The sequence below is a fragment of the Blastomyces gilchristii genome, assembly GCF_000003855.2.
Source record: "Blastomyces gilchristii SLH14081 genomic scaffold supercont1.18, whole genome shotgun sequence".
Classification (NCBI taxonomy): domain Eukaryota; kingdom Fungi; phylum Ascomycota; class Eurotiomycetes; order Onygenales; family Ajellomycetaceae; genus Blastomyces; species Blastomyces gilchristii.
This window is the reverse complement of record NW_003101665.1, coordinates 1270827-1296290: the sequence shown is the minus strand read 5'-3', so window position 1 is coordinate 1296290 and position 25464 is coordinate 1270827. Positions and strand designations below refer to the sequence as shown.

Genomic DNA, 25464 nt, shown 5'->3' with positions numbered 1-25464 from the left:
TACATACTAAATATTTAATAGCAGACGCCAATTCAATCTCGGTGCCAATATACTCAAAATTATCTCATCTCAATAGGCGTAATCGCGACTGTACCTCAACTATTTCCCTCCATTCAAAAAACCATGTCTTCATCGCTATTATACCCCTCCGCTTCGTCGTCGCGACTGTGCCCCTTCCTCTCCCGTATCCACCACTGTCATAGGAGCACATACAACCAGCTATTGCGATCGCTAACAATATCTCAACCTGCCTTCCAATACTCCGCCGCCCCCTACTCAACCACCTCCGCCCCGACTGCTTCTACCATCGCTTCCAACTTCCTCTCCCGCTTCCAATCTCTCGGCCCCCAAACCCGCACCCAGATCCTCGACGCGAACCAACTCCAACTCCTTTCCCTCACCCTCAACCGCAACTCTCTCTACCCGGGAAGCCCAGCACTCTCCAACGCGAGACCCCCAGAAGCCGGCACCCCCATCCCCCCTGGCCACCACCTGGTATACTTCACACCCACGTTCCTGGAAGGCGAGCTGGGTGCCGATGGCACTGATGCGTCATATAACCCTGAAGCGCCGTTCACAAGGCGCATGTGGGCTGGCGGAGAGGTCCGATGGCCACGGGGGCGTGATGGCAGGGTGAATTTGCTGAGGGTGGGGCAGGAGGTGCGGGAGACGACGCGGATGTTGAGTGCGGAGGCTAAGGTTGTGAGGAAGACTGGGGAGGAGATGGTGGTTGTTGGGGTAGAGAAGGTATTTGAGAATGAGAATGGGGTTGCGGTTGTAGATCGAAGGTGAGTGAGTTTCTTTACAAGCAGGGGATGGTTCAATTCGTTTTGCAGGTTGCACATATCTTACGTCGGCCCCCTCCTACTTCTAGCATTCCATATCCTATCATTCTAATTTCGGATATATGCATTATACCCATGGCAACTAAGCTCATTAAACCCTTTTGTATGATAGCTTGGTGTATGAATATACGAAGCGAAAGGAGACAACAGAACTGATACAGTTTGCTAATAACGAGAAAATAATTAAATCACAAATCCAGAAACTGGGTATTCCGAGAAGCACTCAAGCACGACCCCTCAACCCAAGCGGCACCAGTGTCATTCGACAACGCCCCTCCCGCCGTCTCCAACACCCGCAAATCAACCGCACCCCCAACCTTCTCAACCTCGAAAGAAAACAACACCGTCACCCATACCCGCACCCTCTGCCAATCGGCCGTAACACTCTTCCGCTTCTCAGCCCTGACATTCAACGGACACAAAATCCATTACTCATTACCCTGGGCACAAGAAGTCGAGGGACACCCCGGTCTAGTTGTGCACGGGCCCCTTAATCTCATTTCCATCCTGGACCTCTGGCGGGATGTACGGGCAGCGCAGAAGGGGAATCAGGGCGCCGCCGTGGGTCAGGTCATGGTTCCTGAGGGTATTGTGTATAGGGCGACAAGCCCGCTTTATGCGGAGGAGGAATATAGGATTGTTCTTGAAGAAGCGGAGGGTGGGGGAGATGGAGGGAACGTGAATATTTATAGTCCTGCGGGAGCTGTAGCGATGAAGGCGGAGATTACTGCGTAGGCTTTAGTATTTGGGGTGAAGGCTATGTTGTGTTGCAGTATCACCTACGAGTGACGGGGGAAAAGGGGGGTGAGGAGACGTTGATGATGTATAATGGGGTATGGGGCTCATGGCATTGTCAGGCCTGGCCTCGTTTATATTACCATTATCTGTCCCTATGAAATATAACTATTGTGCTAACTATATGGATAAAAAGATGGAGCAGATATAGAATACCAATTTTGACGAACGTCGAACCCCAATCTTCATATTCTCTCGACTAACCAAATATAGAATGCAATGGTCTGGCAGTTCAAGACAACATTACCCAGAAGAGGTACTGTCCCTGCTACCCGGCTCAACTCAGTATTCTCATCTTGAACAGTCAAAACTCACACAAGATAACGACCAGACTAAAACCCGTAGTGATAACAGGGTTGAAACTTAGAGCATGAGTGGATGGTGGCCTTCCCGGCCAATATAGTCTGGCAGAAGGAGGAATATCAACTACGGAGGTTCCTCAGGGGCATTTTCCCGTCGTATTCACACCTACTCTCCTGTCATCCTGAGGGTCTCACAGCTGCGTGAGGTATGGTATAGGGCATATCCATATCCCAATATCCAGTAGGTGAAGAGTAAACATCATAACGCAGGTGCTGCCTCTTTCCTCCTGCGGTGCGCTCTATTGCTCATCTGCCCGGCTGAATCCAACAAAGCTAATTCCTGTTGAAACCTAATTCTGGAGCCTCAAGCAAATAGTATACGCTATTATTTAGAAGAAGCACACATAGTGGACGAATCGGACAATAAAATGCGTCATGTTCTTTATTTGATGAAGTGCATCTACTCCGTTATAGCGAGCGGAAAGGAAGTCAATAAACTAAACTTCGTCGTCTTGGCATCGGAGCTGTTGCGGACTTGGCAGCGGAGGTTCTCAACACGACGTTCACTTCCAACTCAGCCAGCTGTAGCAATAACCACAAGCCCCAACCTATATTATACCATTAATTTGCTAATTTCTAATCCACCTATATTGTTCTCGCAATATATCCCGCGATACAAATACCCAGATTCTCATTGCGCCTGGAGAACGAAACCCTCCAAGTCAACACCCACCCCAGTCATATATAACCTCCGATAAAATAAGGCCATGCGATAGCCCGGAAGTAAACCAGCAGCTTCGCAGCTCCAAAATCGCCCAGATATCTCCTCTTTCGCTACCCTCACGCATCGCCATATCATAAGAAACACAACGGCAACCCTCGCCAACAGGAGCAAACCGGCCGAGTAAAAACCAGGACGCAGAATGCGCCCACGAAACCCGCTCCTCCTCCGGCCGCTCCTCCGCCCCCACAAACTCCCTCCAATCACTACAACTCCAACCGTAAAACTCCGCCCCTTCCACCTCCCCTCCCTCTCCTCCTTCACGAACCCCCTCTCCCCCAACCCGCCGCCCCCACGCACCCTAACAGCCACTCGCAATCTCCCCTTTCCCCCGGAACCCCTCTTCCGCACCATCGCCGATATCGACTCGTACGCCCAGTTCCTCCCCTTCCTCACCGCATCGACCGTGACGGCCCGCGACGTGAAGACCGGATACCCAACCAGCGCCTTCTTGACGGTGGGGTATGGCCCGTTGAAGGAGACGTTTGTGTCGCGCGTGGAGTGTGACGCGGCACTGTGGACGGTGGGGGCGAGGAGTGGGCGGCGTGCGGCGGAGGATGGTGCTGCTGAAGCTGGGGATGGGGGGCTGTTTGAGTTTTTGGATACGTTGTGGAAGCTGCGAGCGGGGAAGGATGGGGTGGTGGTGAATGGGGGGGGTGGGAGGGGCGCGGGGGAGACGCGGGTTGAGTTGGAGGTGCGGTTTCAGTTTCGCAGTGCGCTGCATGCGGCTCTTATGGGGGCGGTGGAGGATCAGGTGGCGGGGATGATGATCGAGGCGTTTGAGAAGAGAGTGAGGGAGTTGGAGAGGGCGAGGATGGGGTGAGGCGATCGCGCGTGGATGGTGGAATTGGAACTGGGGCTTGCGATGGGTTTTGGGGGATTTATCAATGGAGCATGGAGTTATTTGAAAATTAGGTGGGTAAGCTGGTGTTAGAGATATGCTTGGGGTAATGCCTTGTCCCTGAGAATCCCTTTTGGCATGGCACGGAAAGAGAGAAGCCATGGAGAATCGTCTATATTCCAAATTTCTAATAGCACACAGGTGATAGAGTGATGGAAATGTATAATACGGGATAAAACAAGAAAGAAAGAGATATATATGTATAATACAGAATAGACAGACATAGAAACCTGGCATAATAGAACCCAAAACAAAAATTTCCGTTCTCATCTTCAGGTTCTTTAATTTCCAATCCCCATTAAACTATCAACCTAGAACCTCGCGCCACGCCTGTATGAGGATCTCGCGGTGCCTGGGCGCGTGGAAATCGGGCCAGCTTGAGAGGCATTATGAGCCACCTCATCCCAGTTAATCCTATTCCACCATGCCTCCAAAAATTGAGGTTTCCCTCCAACACCCCAGTCCGGAAGCCACACATGTTCCCAGGTATTCACGCAGAGGATCGGGTGGATATCAATAGCGCCAGGCGCCATGAACTTCTGGCTAGAATACGCACCCATAGAGCCTACTCGGTTCGTCGGGGTGAGTTTTCTGATCTGTTCTAGGTTCTCGCCGCCCGTAATGCCGGTGGTCTGTGTTGCCATATCGACTGGTTGGCGGCGGAAGTGGGCAGCAGGGTAAGGGGAGCCGGCGATGTAGGTTGATAGGATCTTGAGCTGGCCGGTGTCCTTTGATTTGACGAGCCAAACGAACCCGGGGCCGAACATGGCGTTGGCGGTTGCGAGGAATTCGGCTTTCAGGGACTCGACGGAGGAGCAGGAGTCTTCTATGGATTTGGAGAGGTGTTCGGGGATGGGGACTTGCTCGGGCGACTGCACATATGTGTAAATAAATGGAGAATTGGCCGGTTATGGGGGAAGGACGAAACGTTGAAAGGAAGTAGAGGTCTACTGACAAGGCAATTGAAGAAGAAGTGGTTGTTGTGGGCCATTGAGGCATAGTTGAAAACCGATGCCATGCTGGCGTCGCGGGCATATCTGACCAGAAGAGTGCCGGGAGTAGCAGATTCATCGGGTGTGCCTAGGTATAACATATCTCAGATTCAAAGACTTCCCCAGTTAAAGGTTTTATTTTTATTTTTTATTTTTTATTTTTTTTATCCATGCCATTGGCCGTCAAGATATTACCTGCTGTTAAAAGATTTAATTTGTTGATGAGGAAGCTCTGATATTGAACCCATGACAGATCGAATCCCTGTGGCGACAAAAGATCCGGTACCCCATGTTGCTTGAAGGATGCATCGTGTCCTAATTGAGGGACATAGTGGGTTGATCGAGTCTGGGGAGTTGTTCGGAGGAAGGACTATATACCATTATCAGCAACAGATTTGAGGAGCGGTTGAGCAAAAGCGATGGACATCGCCATACCAGGGAGGAAGAGACGGCGCGCAGGCCGGACTGCGGCCGGAGCGAACGTTGCAGGATCATGAACGGAAAGTGGACTCAGACTCAAACCATTGCCGGGGGAAAAGACTCTGCTAGTAGTATAGATAAGTCTTTAATTGTAGCCGGTGCAATGTCTGGATAGATATCTCGTGCTGCGGAGTTTCTTCTTCGCCAAGTCACGGGATTCTCTCGAATTTGGCCAAAGAATTTCTTCGATGCCAAGCCAGGCTAGTGTCTTTCGAGCCTAGTGGATTTTTAAGCATATCAGCCAATCACAGCCCATGAATGCCCTGAGCCGCCGACTATCTGACACGGCGCCAAAATTGCCCGATTCGGCTTGCGACTACCAATATCCAACCACATCCAACCACATCCAACCAGAGCCAACCAGGGCTGCATCGTTGGTTTCACACCCGACATTTCTGCAGCTGCAGAACCAGTACGGGACTGCAGAAAGGGTGTTCCTGTGCCCTGGAGGGGCCTGGTCGGGTCTCTATGGTTTCAATCTTCAGCTTGGGTTGGCGGTTGGGTGGTTCAGTGTTGAGGTTAGCTGGCTAACCTCTCCCCCTGGTCGAAATGCCCTATGTTGTTGGCCCTGTTCGCCGGAAGCTTTGTATAGAGGGGTCCTTGGGCGTCGCGTATCAGCGGATTCTCATTTTCTTCAGATCTCCGTGTCGTGGGATCCACATGACTCTGTCCGTCATATAGCCTGCCTGGTTCTTTGTTTCATAAGCTTCTCTTTCTCTTTTTTCTCCATATTTTCTCTTTCTTGCGATATACTTTTCTTGTTCTTAATTGTTTCTTTTTTATACAAGACGTTGTGATGTTTCGATTGAAGCTTTAGGCTGTTGCTGAGCTCTTGAAATCCAAGATATCCTGGCTATCATTTTCTCTCCCCATCCTACTTCCTCCGCGCATTCTCCATTGTTCACTAAATCTTCAGCTGATTCTCTTTGCTGAGCGGCTGGCGTAGACACTGATGCTCCTTTGACAGGACAACAACCCAGCCCGTTACCTCAGGATGTCGGTTCTACATCACAGAATTATCTTGGTCTCAACTTCTTTATCTTTGCTAGCGCTGGCACTTGCAATACCATTCACACCTTCAGCCGCATTGGACATTGTACGGCGCGGCAGCGGTTCATGCCCCCTGGAAAACTTCACAACTTGCGCAGACCCTAAAGCTCCGCCTAATTTCTGCTGCCCTCCGGCGACAAAATGCATTACTTTGAATTACGGCGATTCCATGGTATGTTGCCCAGCTGGCGCGAACTGTTTACAGTGGACGCTAGGTTCATGCGATCCTGGGAAGTACGACCCCGAGCACGAGCCTATGTCCATATATAAATCAAAGCGACCAGACATAGCGCTCCAGAGATGTGGGGATAAGTGTTGCCCTCCTGGCACTGGATGTAAGGAATCCAAAAATGGTGTTTTATATTGTCAAGTTTCGTTCCCGGATGCAGCTTTTCCACCATTTCCAGATGATAAAGGCCGCAGTTCCTCTACACCTCAGCTTCCAACGTCACTATTACCGTCGCAAACTGGCGTCCAGACAGAGACAGGCCCTACTTCTCCGCCTACTTCCACTGGCAGACAAGGCCCGGATATTATCCCAATTTCAACGTTGGGTCAACAACCTACCACAACATCCACAGCCACCCACAATATCAAGCACACAGACCCGCCACCCGAAGAATCCAAATTCCCCCCTATTGCAATCATTGTCGGCCTCATTCCCGGCCTTGTAGCTGGCATAATCTTGGCCCTGGCAGTCTTCTACCTCTATAAACGCCACCAAGAGAGACGTTTCGTCCCCTCACCCATGTCGAAATTCAGCCATTTCCGCGAAAAGTCCTGCGAAAAGGGCGTAGTCTCCATCTCCGATCCCATTCCCTCCGCAGCACAGGATTCCGTCCGGACAGATTTCCTGCGCCGCCAAGCCAGTCTTGTAAAGGAGGATGATAACAGTACGAAATCGAAATTCCGCCGAACTAGCGCGCGGGTAAAGAGTTTCTTTGGACCCAGGCCTACCGCAGATGATATTGCGACAATGCCGATGTCGACTACTATGTCCAACCGGGATGCAGGGCCGAATGGTGTCGGTGGCCGCCGCAGTGGTGGTGGAGCAGGACGCGAGCCCAGCACAGAGAGTATAAAAGTTTTCAGCCCCGCACACCTACGCCCGGCTCAACTCGGGGAGTTATACCAGTCTGTTGGAAACGGCAGACCACAAACTACATTTTCCGAAATGATGGAACGCGTCGGGTTCCAGAGCAAGAATGGCAGTCCTTATTTCTCAGTCACAACGACACCGCCTCTACCACAGGTACAGACGCCGCGGGGTAGGGTATAGAGGTTTAGAATTTGACCCGATGCCGTTCCGCAGCCGTTCGCTCCGCTCCATATTGCGACATCGAGACAAAGAATGAGCAGAGCGGAAGGAGTAAGGGACAAGGAAGTGCGACAAGCTAATAATAGTGTACTGGAGGCGGATTTCACCGACAAAGCTAGAAAAGGATTGCAGAAAAACAGGACTTGAAGAAAAAGCATTATAGATAATTAAGGTGTTTTTTGGTTTGTAAGTACTGTGTAATGGGTTAATCAGGAGCAGGGCTACAGGTGTTGTAAGGAACATTACCCCTTAATTTTTGATTTTCTCATGGGTTTCACAATGGTTTCTGGATCCTCTCATCAATACTTGAGTTTGGTTGTTTGTAATTATTTTTCGCATACCGCACAGCCTGAGATCTATTTTTTATTTGTTTTATTTGTTTTGCCCTATTTCATTATATTTCGAGTTATTTTTGATCATATATATACACCCTTGTGCCTGTATGGCCTTTTCCTGTCTCGTACAATAGATCTGAGCTCAGCAACACTTGATTGTGAGTTTCTATTTATATCCAACCTTCAAAGCTTCCAAACCTCTATTAACCCCTTCTCATTTTCATCCATTGATATCTTACCCAAGACTTACATTTTTCTTTTCTTCTCAGCCCATGTTTTTGCTCCATCGGCTGCAGGAGGCCACTGATCTTCACCCCGTATCCGACCTCCCTGGTCTCCCTTTCTTTGTCTATTACCAATGAACCAAGCGCCCCCGTGCATGGTGACTTCAATTATCACGTCGCCCATCTACGATATGCAACCTACATGCGAACCGTGCTATGTACTGTACATGTATTTATCTGCAACTGCCATGCGAGATTATCTGCCTGCTACTTACTATATGAGCCGACGGGTAGCTTTTGACTCTTGTGCACTCCCCTCGGATTTGCTGCTACAGCAGGCATAAACAATCAGAAACATGGATATTCTCCCCTCAAGCTTATGTAGTATGAAGCTCACATGAGTTTATCTCGCTTTGTTCGAACTAAAAGATTTACATTCCTATTAGCATTCTTTTAAATAACGTGAAACCACATCCACACTCATATCCACAGTTAGCACCATAGGTACATTGTAGGATATCTGGTTCCATAACATTGTCAAATATTTAGAATAAGCCCACCAGGAACCGGAAAACTCAAATTTACTCAAATTTACTCTTGATGGATATCTTTGTTCAAACGAAATGGTTGGCTGTGGTCCGGAACTCAACTCCCACTCTAAAATTGAACCGAAGCAGTCTGTTAGTAGTTAGACAGAGTCGCTTTTCCGGGCCTGGTCCCAAGCCCAAGATACCTCTGGCCCCCAATAAAATACCCTTTGTGACTTCTATCTATATCCCCCTCGCTCCCCCTCACATTTCCCCATACATCACCATATTCCTCCCGACCTTACCCTCCATGACCAGAAGGGGATCTGACTTAACCGAGTCTATGTGATATCTTGTAAAGAAACCCCATTTTTTCCATACCCCCCCCCCCCCCCCCCCCCCCCCGGCAAGCAAGCACATTAAAGGGAGAATCAAGCTCCCGCGTGAAAAGCGTCAATCACCCGGTTTCGGCCCACAGGTACCGTACCACCACCCATCGCCCGTGCTACATGAACTTTGGCAAGTCAACAATCCTCCCGAGGCTCGCTGGAATTTCCAGGGGCCGGGCCCGCGGATGTTACCTGACCGAGAGAACGTGAGCGAACAAGAGGGCGTAGGAGTGTAGTAGAGTAAGTATACCTTTTACCAACGTAGCCATTTGAGGCGGGTGGTGGTGGTGGCTGCTGCGAATTCAAGATGTGATCATATGTGTTATAGGTGGCGGGAAGGATTGGATAGCCGAGGCCTAATTGCCGCTATCGTGATGGAGTTCTGGTTTGAAATGAATTATGGATATGAGATGTTAGGTTTGAGAATAGACGTTGGTGTGGATGGGATGTTGGGTTGGTTGCTGTGGCTGTGGCTGGCTGGTTGGCTGGCTGGCTGGTTGGCTGGTTGGTTGGTTGGTGGTAGGGGTGGCGAGGAAAGGAAATTCTATCTTTGGATTTTTGTTTCGCGCGATAAAGAAGGGGAAAAAAGGACAGAGGGGTTAAATCGGATCTCGGCCTGCGATTTTTATCCTTGTAGGTATCTTAAAAGAAGTATTCCAGTTGTGGTGATTGTCTACCAAGGATGGGTGACGACCCCGATGTAAAACATCAAAAAATAGTAAATGAATAGAATACACATGGACTTCGGGCTGAAAAAAAGAGACAAGGAGAAAGGAGAAGAGGTATTAAAAAAGAAAAAAAAAAAAAAAAAGTGAAGAGATCTACCTAACCCCCCTCATCGTCAGAATTACTCTTTTCCCTTCTCTTATCAGGCCCAAGACGAGGGGTACCCCAATCGGTCCCAGCAGTGGCAGGTATACCGCAACTTTATGTTCATCCGGGAAATACGCTTGCCCAACCATACTCTTTTCAAAAAAGCTGCGCTCAGCCTCATTCTCCGCAACGCGTGCGCTCGCCAACGCCTGTTTGAAGCGGCCCTCACGCAAGAGATCGCATGTAGCCGAGAGATGCGAAAGAGTGGTCGAAACGGAGTTGGCTACGCTGAGTGGGATGGGGATTGAAGCAAGAGAGCGTGTAAGACGGGCCAGCGAGCCCATGGTTGAAGATGCGGAGAGGAGGAGGGAGGCTGTATGGATGCGTACTAAGGCTTGGAGGCGGAGGGGGAGGGATGCGGGGGAGGACGGGGTACCAAGGAGTGTAAGGAGTTGATGGGAGAAGGTAGATAGGGGGTTTTGGAGTGAGTCTTTGGGGAGATGGGGTGGGTTTGCCCTAGGAATCATCGACGGATCAAGGGGTGGGTTGAGGATGAAGACTCCGCCCCATTGAGGGATGAGCCAGCTAGTGGCGCGATTTTCTTTAATGATGAGGGGAGATTCGCTTGGTGAAGGGACGTAGAGGATGAAATTTATTGTAGGGCTTTTGCCGATGCTAGGGCTTAAAGGCCATTCCGCAGCGTTGATGAATGAACCTAGCTCTTCCTTCTTAAGCGTCCAGGCGTCCAGTGATTCGTCGAATTCTGGCTGTGTCGCGCTAGGGGCAAAGCTTGCGTATACCTGCACCTGCGTGTCGATGGAGAAGTTGCTAATGGGCAAATACGTTCTTAGAAGCGGTAACAGGTAATCTTGCAGCGCTGGTTCGATATCCCATGAAGATGGCAGCGGCCCCGGTGTGAAAAGCGAGAAGCTTAAATGATAGGTTTCGGCATATTTAAAAGAACGGGTGGTGCGACGAACAATTGACTCCGCCAATTGGGGGGCTACCGCCTTCATGGCTGCCACTCCTTGCTCTCTGTTATTCACAGAAGGGGCGTGACCTCCTGGAATCGAGGGTTGAGGTGATGGACTAAGGGTGTTGCTTTTTGATAGGATATATGCAATTGTTGCTTTCTCCTCATTGAACAGTTTCTGCACTTCTGCCGCGATAAATGTAGCAAGGAGTGAATTCAGTGTCGAAGTAAGCGGTGCTTGGTTAGCTGGATAAAATATGTCCAGTCTTTCAGAGTACGCATGTAGTTCTGAACTCGGTGTGGCCACTTCCTCTCGCGGAAGCAACCTAATACTCAGGGCTGCATTCTCTTTCTCCTCAGCATCTGGTTCTGCTATTTGTATAGCCTCCGATTGTTCTCCTAGGCTCTTAGACGTTTCTACTAGCCGAAGCCTGAGGTGGTGTGCGGAGAAATCGTTCAAATCGTCTAGGGCATGTTGGGTGGTGCGAATAAGGTGTTCGGCATCAGGCGCATTCATTGACGGAGCATGGACGAGAATCTGTAAGGGGAAGACTGGTCGACATGCCTATTACGTAGGAAATATTAGATTTGTCTTTTGAAATATCCAGCTCCCCATATACCCGTGATTGAGGAGACGTATGCTTTTTGAAGCCTACCTTGCCATCTGCCCAATCCTTCATCTCGTCCAACGGAAGTCTCGCTCTGTAAATGGACGTTGTCTTCCACCACATCGGAAGGCCCAGGAATATTATAACAGCCCAAAACGCAGATATCACTAGTGTTCTGGTCCGAATAGCCTCTGGCTTCTCTGGCGGGAGGCTACGCTTCGCGCTGGTCGTCATGGCTGGTTTGTCATCGATTGTAGCGTTTGTCTGTGGGTTAGCAGAGGAGGCTCCCATATTGCCTCCATTCTTATTCCGCATTGTCAGCTCATGGTCCGCTTGAATATAGCGGGAGCTGGGCGACTAGAAATTTGGCGGGTTGAACAAGTTGAAGTTGCGGAGTCGCGGAGAAGAAGTGGTGGCTTGATGCTTGGTCCTCTGTGATTGGGTGGGTGGGCCAAAGTCGACGAGGGAGAGGTGGACAAGCTTGCTACAAAACGCAAGAAAAGATAATTATGAACTAAATATGACTCTCAATAGTTACGATAATAAGTACGGTAAGTATGATATTATAATCCTGGTACCCGTGAGCCTATTTATGGGAGCAAATATGGAAACGGACTGCGAAATATCTTTCCGTTCTAAGTATAGGTAGGAGGAGATCAAGACGCTATCATCATATACAACGATACATCAGAGCCGGGCAAATAGACGATTTACCATTAATAAATGAGATTTTCACTAGTAGATTTCTAGTTATAGAGGTGTGTATCATATCATTTTGAGAATGCCAACAACGCCTGTAACCCTGTGTCAAGAAGAGTACAGTACTATGACCATTCGAACCAACTACGCCGAAAATGCTACATGTAGATGACGAAATAAGGTAAGCGAAAGACTCAGTATTCCTTTTCGAAAATTTTCTGAATCGGTTTGGCAGCCTGTCAATGGAAGAAGTGATTAGCTTAATCTCGTCATAGATATGAAAGTTGGCGACGGGCCATTTTTATATCCGAGAAGATATTGAAAAATGAATCCAGGTGGGGAGCAAATGAAATAACTCACGTCAATAAATCTCTCAAGATCTTGATCCAGATTGGCCAGATCGTCCTTCCGCTTCTTGTTTTCTGCAATCAAGGCTTGTTTTCGCTTCAGAAGCTCTTGCCTGGCCTGCTCTAATTTCTCACGCTCCGCATGCTCGTGGTTGATGCGCGCAACCATGAGTTGGTTCGGATCGGCTTCTGCCAGCTCGGGATGGATAGTTAGGAATTCCTCGATGGGTATTAATGGAAGAGAGAGATATTTGTGGCTGTACATCGAGGTTTTGTTAGAACGAGGAACCTCACCAAAAAGTCTTCGAAGGGAGATATGTATAGAATTATAGGCGGCCAAACAAGAAGGATAAATCCTATGTACATGGAGAAGCACATACTCATAAGATTCGCATGCCGCAATCTCCCCATTTAGATGCCTCTGCTCATAATATAGATTCTGTAGGTGGAGGTGCAACCTATCAATCTCCTGCCGCGCCTCAGCGGTGGCTTGCTTGGTGGCTCTAACGCTAAGAATGGCATCGCGATTCAACCCTCGAAGCTGCGCTAGGAGTGAAAATACTAGCTTTTGTTGTTTTGATATTGATAGTATGAAGTCCTGTGACGGAGAGGGGGTTAGGGTCGAGGGATCAAGCATGGAGAGCAGGGTTTGGCATTGTGAGAGAGTTTCCGCGCTGGTCCGGAGGACGGGTAAAAGAGAAGGATCAGTGACGAGATCGTCGACCGTCATTGTGAATAGTAATCAGGTTGATATCTGGGAACCTTAGTTGTTTTTTTCAGTGTTGGATGTTGAAGCTTTTTTAATGGCGCCTAAACTACGGGAGCGGAGCAGTGTAAATAAATTCCCATGTTAGCCCACTGATTGGTCGGACTATTGATGCGCCGATTATCACGTGTTCGGGCCAAAATGCATCTTAAATTTAAAGCCGTCTAACCACTCACCCTTTCACCATAAGAATTTTTTTTCACCCAACCTGTTCAAATCCGCAAAAATCATCCCGTCCTGTCCTGCTAAGATGACTCCTAATGAAAGTTCCGAGACCACTCCGCATCTTGACCCGCCATACGACATTGTCAGCTTTTGGTGTGGTGATAAAGATAGAACTGAAATGACTGTGATGTGCTACAATAGACGCTTTGATATTCTAGCCCTAGCCAAAAACATGGAGCAGTGTCCAGCAATCAAACATGAATTTTTGGATTTGATAAAGGACCTTTTGTGTATGAATAATGATGACTTCCAGTTTATACCTGGCCAACCAGACCCAATGGAGGAGATGTGCTACTGGATGGCAAAGGCTTGTTTTGCACACTTCCATATCCTGGCACCTTGTCCAACTGAGCCGCGGATAATAACCTTAGAGGAATATTACATGACACCAGCAATTCATTTGACCATAACAGTTGATGATGGCAAATTAACTGCAATCCAATCCTCACACAAACCCAAACCAGATGACCTTATGCCCCGAACCTGCCTTTCATCATCATATACTGCTATGGCTGCTAGCATTCCTCTACTTGATCCTTCGAAGGTGAAATTACCCTGGGATTCAAAAAATGAAAGACCACTACGACCTTCAAAAGTGCTTGTGGGTAATAAGAAGCAATTTTTCAAACCAGCTTATCGAGAGCTATTACAACATACTGAACGCGAAATCAAGACACTGCTCCACCTACATCAGTCAGGGCTAAATGACAAAATCCGAGTACCTAAAATTCACGCTTTTGTTTCATCTGGAAATAAGAGCAATATGGAAATTTGTGATATCCTCATCACCTATATCAAGTTTCGCTGCACATTGGCTTCTCAAGATAATATCCAAAAGGCAGCACCAAATCTACGAGAAACATGGATTCATCAGTTGAAAGAGATGGTCAATGAGTTTCACAAAGCTGGAATTATCTGGGGAGATGTTAAACCAGGAAATGTTCTCATTGATATGGATAACAACCTATGGATTATAGATTTTGGGGGATCTTACACACCAGGCTGGGTTAATGAAGAGTTGATGGAAACAGTGGAAGGGGATTTGCAAGGACTATCAAAGATCATAAGTTTTATTAATGACAGGGAGATAGAGACTAAGTAATCCATTCTTATGGTGGATGTGCAATCAGTCATCTGGAGCTTCTTTTGTATTTTTCATCAATAGCAGTTTCAATTGTTGCCGGTGTATTTCCCCAAAGGAAGCGGGCGAACATCCTGCGTTTTATTTGCGCCGTCGTAGCCAGATGCAGACTTCCCTTGTGGACGCCATGCCATGCCCATGTGGTCTATCGGTTGCTGTCCATCTCTACGCTTGTTGTCACCCATACGTGTCATACCTATTGCAATTGTGAGCTACAGGGAATGCACAGTGGACACATCCTGAGCTATCAAATGGCTTCTTTTCTATCATAGAGCCTATCAGTTCTTAATTATTGCTTGTATCAAAAGGTCGATGCGTTGTCAGACATTGGGGAGATAGCAAAATGAGAGCCGATTACCGCACGCGAGCTTTCTTCTGGCAACAACCTGCAGCATGATGAGTAGACCGCCACAGCTTACGCTGGAAACGTGTACGCAAGTACGGAGTACAGAGCTAAATAAAACAAGGATTCGGTTACAACTGCCCCAGGGCGCTTCGCTAGTTGCTCGGCCGGCGGAGGCGATTAGCGCCCCAGACTAGACTGCTTGCTGTCTTCTCGCTCCACTCCTCCCCCCCAACCTCTGATCCTCATTCCTCATCCCTCTATCATTCTTCTTCGTTTCCTTTGGTCCTTGCTTCGTTTTCTCTCTCTCTTTTTCCTCCCAGCTCGCCCCTATATAACCCCTCTCCGCTCCTTCAATTGCCCCGTTATTATTATTCCCGCTTCCTCAGCTCGCAGCATCCCACGCGCACTCTCTCCCTCTATTAATTTCTCCTATCCGTCTATCCTTCATTGTTGGAAACTTTTATTCTTATCCTTACTTAATATGAGACCGTAATTCCCACTCGTCTCGGCCTCGTCTTCTTCTTACTCGCCGAGGTTAACCTCGATATACCAGAGAACCCACTACCTAGAGGGAGTTCTCAACGCAATATACACCTCGAGTTTCGCCAACCTGCCCGCCTCTTGGGCTTCATCCCCGTCAATCAAGGGTGACCATGGCTTGTACAGCCCCTTCCGTGACCATGGAGTCCCACGCAGACCCTGACCTAGCTTCCAATGCTTCCGGTTTCGCTACCCAGGACGAACGTGCCAGTTTACTGCGTAACAGACGGAGAAGGCACTCTTTTCATACCAACAGACGACTATCCTGCGACTATGATGCGGATGCTATATTCTTGCGAGTGAGTTGCTCCCTTTACCTGCAGATAATGGAAGTTTCAATGGAAACCGGGCAAGATTTAACGTTGTATAATTTGTTTGCTTTTATTTTAAGGTCGAATTATTCCTCACAGAAATGGAGCGACGGTTACAATGGCTGGAGGAATATCGGCAATCACACATAACACATATCGACGCAAGGCTAAAACGAGGATATGCCGCCCTGGTTTCCGTGCGGGATTCCTGCTCCCATGCCTCCGGGGAGCTGATGGGAAGCGGCAAGCGACGAGCCAAAATCCTGGTGGAAACGCTGGAGGATCGTTATAAAGAGGCTCTCGCAACAAAGGAAACTCTCGAACAAAAAGCCCAGGCCAGCATGCGTTTGATGGAGAATTTCCTCGGCGAGCTCGAGGTCAGTGCGCAGGCCGTGCGCGATCGGGGTCTATATGGAACGTTGGACGATGGATGGCGCGCCGTGGAACCGGGCCTAACGCACGCCCGCGAAGTCATGGATGAGAGCGTCGAGCGTGCACGGGAAGCCCTGCAAAAGAACATCGAACGTGCGATCCATCTAGCCAATGAAAGGCGGCTAATCCAGTACTCCGACCTGCCGCACCCTTGGAGGGTCAACCCATACATTCTGCAGGGTTACCGTTTCACAACTTCCAAGATCGAATGTGTAACGTCCGTCTTTACATTCTCCAACGAACTCTTCAACATCTGGTCGCACTTCATTGGCCTACTCGTCGTCCTGGCCGTGGCATTCTACTTCTACCCCGCAAATCCGAACTTCACACTCAGCACCAAAACCGACATCACAGTCGCTGCCATCTTCTTCGTTGCCGCCTGCAAGTGCCTTGTCTGCAGTACCCTATGGCACACAATGAACAGCATCGCGTCACAGCCGCTCATGGAACGCTTCGCCTGCGTCGATTATACCGGGATATCCCTGCTCGTCGCCGCCTCAATCGTCACGACGGAATACACTGCCTTCTACTGCGAACCAGTCTCCCGATGGATCTACATCGTCACGACGTCTAGCCTAGGCGTCGCCGGCGTCATTCTCCCCTGGCACCCTACTTTCAACCGCGCGGACATGGCATGGGCGCGCGTTTCCTTCTACGTAACCCTGGCAGCTACAGGCTTCGCACCCATGGCCCAACTAAGCCTGACAAGGAGCTTGGGCTGGTCTCTATACTTCTACGCACCTCTACTAAAAAGCCTGGCCGTCTACCTGCTGGGAGCGATGATATATGCGTTACAGATCCCTGAGCGCTGGCTCCCTGGCTTCTTCGACTACATCGGCGGCAGCCATAATATCTGGCACGTCGCTGTGCTTGGGGGAATCCTGTTCCACTATACCGCCATGCAGGATCTTTTCACGGGGGCTTTCGTCCGCGCGGAGGGTGAATGTCCGTCTCTAACGATGTAGATAAGACGTTTAGGTTTTTTTCTTGGCTCCTCGTGCGCTCCTCTATCCAGCCTATCTATCTTTGCCGGTTCAGGTGATCGGAAATAATTGCATTGAGCCAACTTAGAAGACCCCGCGAAGGGGGCCAGCTGACATCCTCAATTCCCCAGCCTCTCCCAGGGAGACACCTGCACCCGGACGATACACATGTGCACCTCTTCACGCAACAACGTTCCGAGCATCCTTTCGAGCTAGCCGGGTGGTAGCGCACGTCAACCGGGGTGGGTTGCTCACAAATAGACCACAACGCAAAACCAACCCCAACGCTGCCCCCATTTACCTCCCTGCCTTTCCACTTCTCTATCGTTTCCTTTTTTTTTCTACACGCGTTTGCACCAATGGGGAGATGAAATAGCATGGGGAACAAAGGGGAACAAAAAGTAAAGGAAAACAAAGGAATAATCATACAACAAACGCTCCGTTCGAACCAGATGAACTTGTCGACTCCTGTCGTTGCTCGGTTACATGAGACACCCCCTTGCGGGGTAAAAAAGGGAAGGGGAGGGGGAATAGCCATTTTAATAATAATGATTTAATCCTGTGCGTGGCATGGCTGAGGGGTGTTGGGCTATTTCATATTTTTTTTGTTCGTTTCTTGTGTTCTTTCGTTGCGAGGGATAGAAGAAAGGGTATAGAAAAGAAAAAGATGATGTGGGTGGATGTGCATGTACTTCCCCCCGTGTTTAGGTTTAACCGCCTGGGGGTTTAAAGAAAGACAGCTACGGACTGTACCTAGAGTACCTACCTAGGGAGGTAGGTATGTATATATATATATATATGTGTTTGTGTGTGTGTGTGTGTGTGTTTAGCTCTTCTTTTGCTTCCACTGTTGTCTGTTGTAAATAGCAGAATAGCAGAGGGGGGTTTTGGTATATATATTTACGAAATGTTCGTGTATATAGAAAAAAATAAAAATAAAAATCTATTAAAATAACATAATATTGGATCACAGAAACTGAACAAGTGCCTGATCTGAACCTTGGAATACTTTCCGAGCCAGCGGAGTCCACGTGACACCACTGCGGCTCCAGGAATTGGGCGCCAGTGATTGGCCCAAAACCAAACCAAACCAAACCCTTTCAATTTTTATTTTTTTTTCGCCATTTACGTTACGTTACTGCGCAGAGGACAATCAAAATCAACCAACACCTGCGGGTCCTTTTTATCCTTATCAATCCACCACCATATGCTGTACTGTGCTGTGCTGTACTGTGCTGTGCCCCTTCACACCAAAAACCAAACTTCCGTCCCTTTAACTACTCTCTTCGATCAATCCACAACAGCTGAGAGGGGGGGGTCGCTGTAACTGCGTATATTCTCTAGATCTGCACACTAGGCTACGCTACCCCCTCCATCAATCAATCAATCAATCCCACACACCGACCTCTAACTGCTCGTCGTCGTTCCTTCCTGAGTACGGAGTCGTTAACCTAGGTAGCTCCAGAGAATTATGCTAGGGGGCACAGCGTCCTGTGATCTCGCATGGTGTTGTTGGGCTGGTTAGGGATTCTTTTTTATTTTATTTTATTATTTTTTTGTTCGATATATATTTTTGTAGGTGGTGGGTGAGGTATGTTACTTTTTAATTTTTTTTTCTAATTTTTTTTTTACCACTCCTTTTGTTTTTAATGCTGTTTTATCTTGCCTTTTTGAATAATCCACCCCCCGCCCCCCACTTCCTTTCTTTTCCCCTCTCTCCTTATATTCTTTCTTCATGGCATTGCCTCAACGCTGTTCGTTTTGTACCTGTTCCAACCCCGCAACTTCATTCCGTTGCAATGGTTTTTTTGTTTATGGGCTCGGGTTGTACATGTATGTATGTACTGTACATGTGCACATGTGCGTACACAAGTGGAGAGATCTACTATACCCGCATGCGCCGCCATACATACCATACATATACATATCCCTTTATGTGTATGGCATAACGGCTTCTGCTATAGACCTGGTGTACCCATCTGATCTGCAGATAGGTCAAAGGCCAGCGCATGTGGGGAGGGGATGGGGTGAGGAAATTCGGAGTCTGAGGAAAAAGAGATGTTTTAAGGCTGGATATATGTCCTTTGTGCTACTGCTTCATGGCATCTGTTTTCTGCCAACTGCTTCGGGGTTGGAGGGCTATTGAGGGGGGGGGGGGGGAGAAAAAGAGCAATGAACGAAGGGCGTGTGTTGTGGGTTGAAGGGAGATTGTTGGATTGTGGATGCACTTGAACTCTTGTCCTTTGTTTTTTTTTTTTTTTTTTTTTTCTTCTGCTGTTATGGACACACCCTACGTGATGATCAAAGAAAGAAAGGAAAACCGCTGAACAATGGATCAACGGATGTCTAACTTCTCTTCTCTTCTTCTCTTTTTGTGCCCTTTGCAGATGGATGAAGGATTGCCAACAATGAGCACCGACGGGCAGACGGACTCACAGAACCTCGCACAGAACCAGGGCCAGGGCCAAGGCCAGAGCTCGGGTTCAGGTCAAGGCTTGCAGAGCATTGCGGTATGTTTGACTCTATTATTATTCTTATCTTCTATTCTCCCACCAGTCAGCTCAGGTCAGGTTCTGTACCTACCTTCCGACCCCTCCCCTCCCCTCCGCTCCCCTCCGATAAGGAGACCTATACAATCATGCACTTGAGATACGTAAGGGTACTTGAACAAGAAAAGCGCAGTTTATGCATGTATGGAGGTGGCACTTTATGCTGCACGAATGCTTGGACTCGACTTCGAGATGTTCTAGCCATCTACGCATTCCCCCAGAACATGTAGAAACTTTTTCCTTTTTTTTATCTGTTGTATCGCATTTGATGAAGTTCTATACTGATTGGTGCGCTTCTTTGCTCTTTGGGAGAAATAGTGCGATGAGTGTAGGCTTCGGAAATCGAAGGTATGTACCTGTACATGCACGGTGCATTCCGTGTCACATTTCTCTGTACATGTCCTGGGAACAGACTAGTCTGCTCTCTGAGACCATGTTATAACGGACATGTTAATGAATTATCGGCTTGCGATTTCTGGATAGTGCTCGAAAGAACGACCAACATGTTCGCTGTGTAAGCAGTTGAAGAAGGAGTGTGTATACAGTCCTAAGGTGGTTCGAACACCTTTGACGCGACAGTAGGTTCTTTGTGTCACCATTAGAAGTTTATGACCTGGGGTTAATAACAAAAATTGCTTCAAGGAACCTTACAAATGCTGAAGAGCGCATACGAAAGCTGGAGGCAGTAATCTCAACATTGTTACCCAATGTTGACATCGAAGAGTTCCTAGGGTCCTCTTCTCCTCAGCCATCTGATGATCAATGCCCACTGGAATCTGAACCCCCCCAAAAACCTGTCTCTGTGGTTATCCCGAAAGACGCTGCAGCAGCTCCGGAAGCTGCGTCAGAGGCACTCCCCCAGCTTGCAGATGGATTTGACTGGGCTGAAAAAGAACTTACTCTTAGCGAGCTATCTGATGGCATGGCAGCTCTTTCAATCCGGCCTGAAGGCGCGGGATATCTTGGTCGTTACTACCCATCCCACGTTCCTGGTACCATCTATGGGCCTTTCAAACTAATCCTATGCTGTAGGCGGTCCTTCAAGCGTTGCGCCGCTTCGAGCACTCTTTATGGGTGGCTGGGATGTGAATTCCCCAAGTCAATCAGCAGCAGCTGGCAAGGCTGCACCTGAGTCTCAGTCCATGATGTGGCAGTCGACGCATCCGGGGATAGCACCTTCACAAGTCGTGGCTCAGACAGTTATAGATGCATATTTTGCCAACTACCACACGAGCTACCCATTCCTCCACGAGGAAACGTTCCGAGCTCAGTTCAACGAACAAATCCCTAGACCACGGGGCCATGCATGGCCGATCCTTCTTAACACCGTTCTTGCTCTTGGCGCCTGGACCCTTGGAGATGATAACGTCGATATCCACGAAACGTTTTATAACGAAGCCAACCGATATTTGCAAGATGTTTCGGTCTTTGAGGTGGGGAATTTAGCATGCGTACAAGCGTTCCTGCTTCTTAGCAATTATACGCAAAAGCGCAACAAACCCAATACCGGCTGGAATTACCTGGGACTTGCAATACGGATGGCGCTGAGTTTGGGTCTCCATAAGGAGTTTCCACAGTGGAATATTAGTTTGCTGCAGCGGGAAATGAGGCGAAGGGTCTGGTGGGGTACTTTTATCTTTGATAGTGGTGCCTCCATCACATTTGGACGGCCGATTCTCCTACCTGATGCGTGCATCATGGATGCGAAGCAGGTGAAGAATATTCCCGAAACGGTAAGTCTGATATATTCCCAACTACTTCTAGAAACAGTCCTATAATTGACGCATCTCCCAGGCCTTGACCGCAACAACTACATCAGACCCAGTGGAGTGCGACCAGCCGACTCTCTACTCAAGCCTAATCGCCCAGGCAAAATTCCATCTAACAACCAACGAACTCTACCATTGCCTCCTATCCAACCGCAACCTCTCAGCAGAAGAAACCTTAAAACTACAGATACCCATTGATGACTTTCTCTGCTCCTTACCACCATTCTTCGAACGTGATGATAGCCACTACGACGATTACAGCCGCTCTAATGGAAGCTCAAATTTGCAGCTCCCGTGTTGGTTCGAGTTTGCCAAAAAGCGCCTCTCCTGGCGCCGCTGGAACTTCCAGATAATCTTATACCGTCCTATTCTACTTACGTGGGCCACGCAAAGATGGAAGCAGATGCGCCAGCCGCAATTTTCCTCTTCCACTGACCCCAACCAAGCACCACCGGCAGACGAGGAGTGCAGAATGCGTTGCCTACGGGCTGCACGGGCAACGATCGAGTCGATATCATGCTACATGGTGTTGAATCCATATACGAGAATAGCTGGATGGTATATGCTGTAAGTACTAACCAGCATACCCTTTACCTACCCCGCCCATATTTGGGTATTCCTAAACATTCCATAGATATTTCCTCTTCCAAGCCGCCTTAATCCCCGTTCTCTTCCTAATAACAACCCCAACCTCCCCCTCCGCCCCTTCCTGGCTCTCTGATATCCACACCATCCGCTGCCTTCTCAGCCCGCATAGCTCCCTGGGCAAAAATAACCGCCTCGCCGCACGCTGTCTGGAAGTCATAAATAGACTTTGTGGGCCGGTCGCATTTCCCTCTCCTTCATCACCACGCCTTCCCGCCGGATCAGCATCAGGGACAACCTTCGACAGTACCAGCGATGACAATCCCCATCAGTATATTGATACCGGCAATACTACCCCCCTGCCTCCAGTAGCTACGAGTTTTGCGAAGACAGCAGCGGGACCCTCAGGCAATAATAATAATGTTGTTCGGCGAGATGATGAGAATAATGATGATGGTGGAATGCATCATGCATGGGAGGCTGATATGGCCGGTATAATTTCGCAGGAGATGAGCGTGCAGAATCAAGAAATGATGTTCGGCGATGCGTATTCGTTTTTCACGGGCGCGGCTGGGAGTCATGAGAATTTTGGCAACCTTTCTGTGGTTCCAGGAGGGGTTCGGGTTGGTGGTGGTGGTGGTGGTGGTGGTGGTGCTGCTGCTGCTGGTGGCCCTCCCGCTGAGCTTGACCATATAGGTGGTACTACCAGCGGGAATAATATATCCATAGAGAGCACTGCGGCAGCAGAGGAAGGGGTTGGCCCTCCTGTAGCTCCTGCTGGGATGGAGTTCTTCGATTGGACAGGCTTTGGTACAGAAGGGGCTTTGGAAGGGAAGAGGTATTTTTGAATAACAAATTTCTCTCTTCGCCTCCTTTTTTTTTTTTTTTTTTTTTTTTTCCCTGTCATTTTTCCTTGTGAGGGTTACGACGGGAGTTGAGTAGGAAATCATCGAATATCATCTACCCTCTTGTAAAATTCCATCGATAATATCATCACCCTTGCAGAGGAGGGTATTTTTCTATATTTCAAAATCTGTACATGTAACAGTACAGTACAGTCAGTACATACTTACATACATTCTTCCATGTGATTTATATTCACAATCGCCCAATGGCACATGTACTAAAGAATTGAACCTTGAGTGTCTCCCTTCTTTGGGTCTCCCTTCTTTAAACATTTCCTCAAGCTCAAACATTCTCCACCCTCACCTCCTCATTAAACAGACTCTCTTTCAACGCCGCCGCGCCCGGGAGCGGTGTCCCGCGCAGTGCCGCCTCAATCTGCACAATACGCTGCTGCTCCTCATGCGCCGCCGTGTCCCCGAAAACAAGGTCCATGTCTTCTAGGGTCTATTTATTTTTTTCGAGCGTGAGTTCGTTAGTTTTGAAGATCACACCAAACCACATACGCTTTGTTGCGGGGAAGGCGGAAGTCAACATAATTTTTCCTCTCGTCTCAGGGATGAAGAAGAACGTGAATGCCAGCGCGAGCAAGCAGAAGGCGGCAAAGAATATATATGTGCCCCAGGTGATGGTTTCGAGCATGTCAGGGGTGAACCAGGCCGATTATACTAGAGTTGAGGTTAAGGGGTTTGTTGTTAGTTGAGAGAATCCATTGTAAATCATCGTCCCCTTGGTTTTCTTTCTGTATTTTAACCTACAAATTACACATACATGTTGTGGAGGTAGTTATCGAGATAGCCTTTGAACGGATGGAGAGGTTGAAGATTTCGGAGGGGAGGACCCAGCCGATTGGGGCTGGAATTTGTGTTGACATCAGCACACCTCGTTTCTTCTCCACGCGAGACAGCTGGATTGAACACATGTATCTCCCCACGACTTTGTTAACAAATAGGCAGGTAGAAAGCTTAATAACGTACCGAAAGAATAAGAAAAGTTGACATCGTAGATATATATGAACGCGATGCCGGCCCAGCCAGCAGCGGCATGCTCAACGAGGCTCGGTCCGTGTCTGCAGATGATCGCTCCTACGATAACAAGCGAAATGTCTGTTCCTGTGGCACCGTACATGAGGAGAACTCTGAGGCTAACTTTGTCAATCCAGAAGAGAGCCGGGAGGGTGCTGAGACAGTTGGCGATTCCGTAGACGCCTGTGGCAAGGAGGGAGGTCTAGACGTAGTGGGGAGTCCGGTTAGAAACGAAACGGTGTTTGATGGGCAAAGTATCTCTTTGTATCTTGAGCTCCTTACCCTGTTCCCCTCAAGATCCAGCTGGCCAAAGATTGTAGGGGAGTAGTAGATCATGGCTATTTAGGTTCTCCTTTGTGAGTTTTCTTTGGTCTGAATAGGGGAAATAGGAGGTTCCGCCTGAGTATGGGAGGTTGGGAGCACATCGCGTCCCGCCAATGTAATTTGAGCCGTAATCAATCCAATAGCTAAGAAGAATACCAATGGTAATAGACACTGTAGTAAGTGATGTTAGAAAGGGTTGGGATAAATTGATCGGAAAAGTATCTTACATTGCTGGAGGACTACAAGTCCACCCCTGATTGCAGGCAACGAAACCTCACTGATATACAGTGGAACAACCATGGTCAATTGCCCAACTGAGAACCCGGCGACTGCCCGCCCTGAGCATAAGAAAGCAATATCAGTAAGACACTCACATTCAAAATCTGATGACGAAAGTTCAGCTCTGTACATACCAATATAGAGCATTTCCAGATTGACTGCTCCGGCTTGGATGATGGAACCCACCAAAAATACAATAACAGCGACGATTATGGACAATCTCCTGCCAATATAGTCCGCAAAGGGGCCATTCGCTAAGGAACCGAGCCAGGCAGCTGTACATTGATATTAGAATAACGATCTTCTCCGTTCATATCGCGCCTGGCTTGCCAAAGAAGATATTGAGTGATTCAGCCTTTCACCTACCCAACAGCAGTGTCGACACAAACCATCCTTTGAAACTACTATCCATATAAATTCTTGGGAATAAAGCTCCAAAGAACTCCATCGTGAGTACTCCCGAGACAACGCCCTGGTCGTAGCCAGATAGTAGACCACCGAGGGAGGAGAACTATACATTTAATTAGACATGGGCATCAGCGGTGAATTGAGGACTATTTTTCATAAACCAGCGCGACTCCAAACACGTATGGGTTCTTGAAAATCACATGGAAGCCCCCGGATTCAGACACGGGAGCTTCCCCCCGAGGGGAGGTATCCTTATGGTTGATAGCTTGCTGTGCCATTAAGAGTTGTATTGACGAACACCAGAGGGGTCCTCCAGAGCAAAGCGGTCAACCTCAAGTCAGTTCAAGGGCAGAAAAGTAGACAGTGATGAAATAAAGTATAAGATATCTATAGAATATTAAACCCAAATGAAAGTAGCAGCTAGGAAGCTCCACACATGGACTTCCCTCCCTCCAAATACCACAAACCTCTCTCCAGAATTCTCACTCTGCGCAGTATC

General features: G+C 48.4%; 10 protein-coding genes across 10 annotated transcripts; 6 read left to right on the top strand and 4 right to left on the bottom strand.

The window, feature by feature from the left end:
• Positions 1-123: 123 nt before the first annotated feature.
• On the top strand, positions 124-1580 carry BDBG_07378 (mesaconyl-C4 CoA hydratase; the record flags this gene model as incomplete). The annotated part of the gene is made up of 2 exons (XM_031723064.1): positions 124-788; positions 1046-1580. 2 exons carry the CDS (start codon positions 124-126, stop codon positions 1578-1580), a joined length of 1200 nt encoding a protein of 399 aa, XP_031580143.1.
• Positions 1581-2314: 734 nt separating this feature from the next.
• Positions 2315-5250, bottom strand: BDBG_07376 (Fe-Mn family superoxide dismutase). The gene is made up of 4 exons (XM_002622378.2): positions 5052-5250; positions 4812-4986; positions 4580-4704; positions 2315-4496 (listed from the first exon to the last, which is right to left on the bottom strand). Exons 1-4 carry the CDS (start codon positions 5109-5111, stop codon positions 3936-3938), a joined length of 921 nt encoding a protein of 306 aa, XP_002622424.1. The 5' UTR covers positions 5112-5250; the 3' UTR covers positions 2315-3935.
• BDBG_07377 (uncharacterized protein) lies at positions 2361-3893 on the top strand. The gene has a single exon (XM_002622379.2). The coding sequence runs from the start codon at positions 2866-2868 to the stop codon at positions 3544-3546; it is 681 nt and encodes a 226-aa protein (XP_002622425.1). The 5' UTR covers positions 2361-2865; the 3' UTR covers positions 3547-3893.
• Positions 5251-5350: 100 nt separating the features above from the next.
• Positions 5351-7544, top strand: BDBG_07375 (uncharacterized protein; the record flags this gene model as incomplete). The annotated part of the gene is made up of 3 exons (XM_002622377.2): positions 5351-5614; positions 6064-7414; positions 7459-7544. 3 exons carry the CDS (start codon positions 5351-5353, stop codon positions 7542-7544), a joined length of 1701 nt encoding a protein of 566 aa, XP_002622423.2.
• A 493-nt stretch (positions 7545-8037) lies between these two features.
• Positions 8038-11770, bottom strand: BDBG_07374 (phosphatidylinositol glycan, class S). The gene is made up of 2 exons (XM_002622376.2): positions 11382-11770; positions 8038-11290 (listed from the first exon to the last, which is right to left on the bottom strand). The coding sequence occupies exons 1-2, from the start codon at positions 11646-11648 to the stop codon at positions 9761-9763; spliced, it is 1797 nt and encodes a 598-aa protein (XP_002622422.1). The 5' UTR covers positions 11649-11770; the 3' UTR covers positions 8038-9760.
• A 42-nt stretch (positions 11771-11812) lies between these two features.
• BDBG_07373 (uncharacterized protein) lies at positions 11813-13199 on the bottom strand. The gene is made up of 3 exons (XM_002622375.2): positions 12760-13199; positions 12393-12636; positions 11813-12268 (listed from the first exon to the last, which is right to left on the bottom strand). The coding sequence occupies exons 1-3, from the start codon at positions 13107-13109 to the stop codon at positions 12227-12229; spliced, it is 636 nt and encodes a 211-aa protein (XP_002622421.1). The 5' UTR covers positions 13110-13199; the 3' UTR covers positions 11813-12226.
• A 142-nt stretch (positions 13200-13341) lies between these two features.
• Positions 13342-14874, top strand: BDBG_07372 (uncharacterized protein). The gene has a single exon (XM_002622374.2). It carries the CDS (start codon positions 13396-13398, stop codon positions 14470-14472), a length of 1077 nt encoding a protein of 358 aa, XP_002622420.1. The 5' UTR covers positions 13342-13395; the 3' UTR covers positions 14473-14874.
• Positions 14875-14912: 38 nt separating this feature from the next.
• Positions 14913-18080, top strand: BDBG_07371 (IZH family channel protein). The gene is made up of 2 exons (XM_002622373.2): positions 14913-15696; positions 15789-18080. The coding sequence occupies exons 1-2, from the start codon at positions 15511-15513 to the stop codon at positions 17103-17105; spliced, it is 1503 nt and encodes a 500-aa protein (XP_002622419.1). The 5' UTR covers positions 14913-15510; the 3' UTR covers positions 17106-18080.
• Positions 18081-18237: 157 nt separating this feature from the next.
• On the top strand, positions 18238-23957 carry BDBG_07370 (transcriptional regulatory protein GAL4). Its single transcript, XM_031723063.1, has 8 exons — positions 18238-18714; positions 19511-19633; positions 19991-20020; positions 20156-20250; positions 20315-20637; positions 20705-21405; positions 21467-22008; positions 22076-23957. Exons 2-8 carry the CDS (start codon positions 19511-19513, stop codon positions 22872-22874), a joined length of 2613 nt encoding a protein of 870 aa, XP_031580142.1. The 5' UTR covers positions 18238-18714; the 3' UTR covers positions 22875-23957.
• BDBG_07369 (MFS sugar transporter) lies at positions 22983-25005 on the bottom strand (the record flags this gene model as incomplete). Its single annotated transcript, XM_031723062.1, has 10 exons — positions 22983-23045; positions 23236-23376; positions 23585-23597; positions 23688-23784; positions 23907-24156; positions 24237-24292; positions 24378-24449; positions 24506-24616; positions 24692-24832; positions 24924-25005. 10 exons carry the CDS (start codon positions 25003-25005, stop codon positions 22983-22985), a joined length of 1026 nt encoding a protein of 341 aa, XP_031580141.1.
• Between the last annotated feature and the right edge of the window lie 459 nt (positions 25006-25464).

Coding starts and splice junctions, on each gene's coding strand:
- BDBG_07377 (XM_002622379.2), top strand. CDS start 2,866: ATGCGCCCACGAAACCCGCTCCTCCTCCGGCCGCTCCTCCGCCCCCAC.
- BDBG_07376 (XM_002622378.2), bottom strand. CDS start 5,111: ATGATCCTGCAACGTTCGCTCCGGCCGCAGTCCGGCCTGCGCGCCGTC. Junction 4,705..4,811: donor ATTAAATCTTTTAACAGCAG/GTAATATCTTGA, acceptor TGTTATACCTAG/GCACACCCGATGAATCTGCT. Junction 4,497..4,579: donor ACTTCTTCTTCAATTGCCTT/GTCAGTAGACCT, acceptor ACATATGTGCAG/TCGCCCGAGCAAGTCCCCAT.
- BDBG_07374 (XM_002622376.2), bottom strand. CDS start 11,648: ATGCGGAATAAGAATGGAGGCAATATGGGAGCCTCCTCTGCTAACCCA. Junction 11,291..11,381: donor AGGATTGGGCAGATGGCAAG/GTAGGCTTCAAA, acceptor CCTACGTAATAG/GCATGTCGACCAGTCTTCCC.
- BDBG_07373 (XM_002622375.2), bottom strand. CDS start 13,109: ATGACGGTCGACGATCTCGTCACTGATCCTTCTCTTTTACCCGTCCTC. Junction 12,637..12,759: donor GCGGCATGCGAATCTTATGA/GTATGTGCTTCT, acceptor CTCGATGTACAG/CCACAAATATCTCTCTCTTC. Junction 12,269..12,392: donor ATCTTGAGAGATTTATTGAC/GTGAGTTATTTC, acceptor TTCCATTGACAG/GCTGCCAAACCGATTCAGAA.
- BDBG_07372 (XM_002622374.2), top strand. CDS start 13,396: ATGACTCCTAATGAAAGTTCCGAGACCACTCCGCATCTTGACCCGCCA.
- BDBG_07371 (XM_002622373.2), top strand. CDS start 15,511: ATGGCTTGTACAGCCCCTTCCGTGACCATGGAGTCCCACGCAGACCCT. Junction 15,697..15,788: donor CGGATGCTATATTCTTGCGA/GTGAGTTGCTCC, acceptor TTTTATTTTAAG/GTCGAATTATTCCTCACAGA.
- BDBG_07370 (XM_031723063.1), top strand. CDS start 19,511: ATGGATGAAGGATTGCCAACAATGAGCACCGACGGGCAGACGGACTCA. Junction 20,638..20,704: donor TGAAGGCGCGGGATATCTTG/GTCGTTACTACC, acceptor CCTATGCTGTAG/GCGGTCCTTCAAGCGTTGCG. Junction 22,009..22,075: donor ATAGCTGGATGGTATATGCT/GTAAGTACTAAC, acceptor AACATTCCATAG/ATATTTCCTCTTCCAAGCCG.